Raw genomic sequence first — 1,472 nt, forward strand, 5'->3', positions numbered from 1 at the left:
TATATATATATATGTTTTGTAAATTAGCATCACAAATAAAGTGAACTGAAACGGATTTGAAAAATTTCCTGTTAACCTGGTTGTCTAATTAGTTCTTTTTTTGTTGTTTTTACTCACCTCTCCCACCCAGAAGGAGATTTTGTCGATCTTGTAGATAGAAACAAACGTTTCCACATAATAAAGCAGGAAGACGTTATGGAGGATGGAGGTAAAAAGGGCAAGTGAGCCATAGAGCACTGCAGTGGAGAAGACAGTCTGCCAGAAGCCCCGGAAACTCCTGCCCATCCTTTTCTCTCAAGTCCTTTCTCTGAGCCAAGCTGTGATCATCATTGCCTGGACACCCCACTGTCACAGAAACACACCCTGAAAGAAAAAAAATATACAAGATCATATAGAAAGGCCAAACCAATCTCCAGAATCAGACTTTTGTTGTTGTTTTTTTTGTTTTGTTTTTTGACAGAAATTGATAAGTCAAAAGTTTATCCAAATTCATACTAAACAAAATAATTCAGCAGTATTTGGTCTGTAAACACACAAACCACCAGGACGTACTTTGATGCTATAAAACATAAAACAGGCTTTAAAAACTCCTCCCTACACCAGTATTTTTTTTTTCAGCTTGGCTTATCTTGTAAAAGTTTCCACATACACTGTATTGCCTGAAATATTCCCTCACCTGCTTTGACTCGCACATAACCTAAAGCAACACCCCATTCTTAATCAATAGGTTTCAATATGACCTTGGTTCCTTTTCTCCCTTTTTTAATTCAATAATCAGTAACTTTCTCCCCGAGTTTTTAAACTTAACCTGAAGGCCACGTGAAGTTTGGAGTCAACCTCAGCTACCCCTCCATCATGTCAGTATACCAACCACCTCATGGCTGAGCTGCTCTTCATGTAGACATCTACTTTATTTTAATATCACTGAAAGTTTTATCATAGCTTTTCTAAATCATTTCACAGCTAAAAATCTAAAAAGTGTTGCATATGTGTTCTAGGCCCCTCTTTTTAAAAATATGATGCCCCTAAATAAAATTCTTAGAACACCTGAAGGCTCTGCAGGTGCATCTAAGCTCATAAAGTTCACCATAATATTACCAACGCTGTCGTCCCACATAGTTGAATCAGGAGAGCACTTAAAGCAGTGAGACAATAAGCTGTTTAACTTTGAACAATGTTTCCTTTCTGACCTGTTATATCCACATCCTGCCGAGTTTCATTTGGGAATTAATGTCTGTTAAAAAACAGCCCCACTTCCTGGTAAGGTAATAAAAGAGAAGTCACATGAGTGTGTTATCAGATAGAGCATTATTGTTGCATCTCTTTGTCTTCAGGCCTCATATTTAACACTGAACTGTGAATGTTTAACACATTTAAAACCACCAAATCATCTTCACCTGCTTTAAAACTAGGGGGCTACACTTACCACCTTCTCATTAGTTTCCCTTAATTAAAACGAAGAAAAACTCTGT

At 37.2% G+C, this 1,472-nt stretch overlaps 1 protein-coding gene across 1 annotated transcript in view; it reads right to left on the reverse strand.

Annotated features, from left to right (window-relative positions):
• mfsd13a (major facilitator superfamily domain containing 13A) overlaps positions 1–1,472 on the reverse strand; it is a 19,490-nt gene that overhangs the window by 14,902 nt on the left and 3,116 nt on the right. Inside the window, 1 exon segment of the mRNA XM_015387473.1 lies at positions 114–363. Within this exon segment, the coding sequence (XP_015242959.1) occupies positions 114–285 (172 nt within the window). The 5' untranslated portion in view covers positions 286–363.

Source organism: Cyprinodon variegatus, unplaced genomic scaffold, assembly GCF_000732505.1.
Source record: "Cyprinodon variegatus isolate N-32 unplaced genomic scaffold, C_variegatus-1.0 Scaffold18, whole genome shotgun sequence".
Lineage (NCBI taxonomy): Eukaryota > Metazoa > Chordata > Actinopteri > Cyprinodontiformes > Cyprinodontidae > Cyprinodon > Cyprinodon variegatus.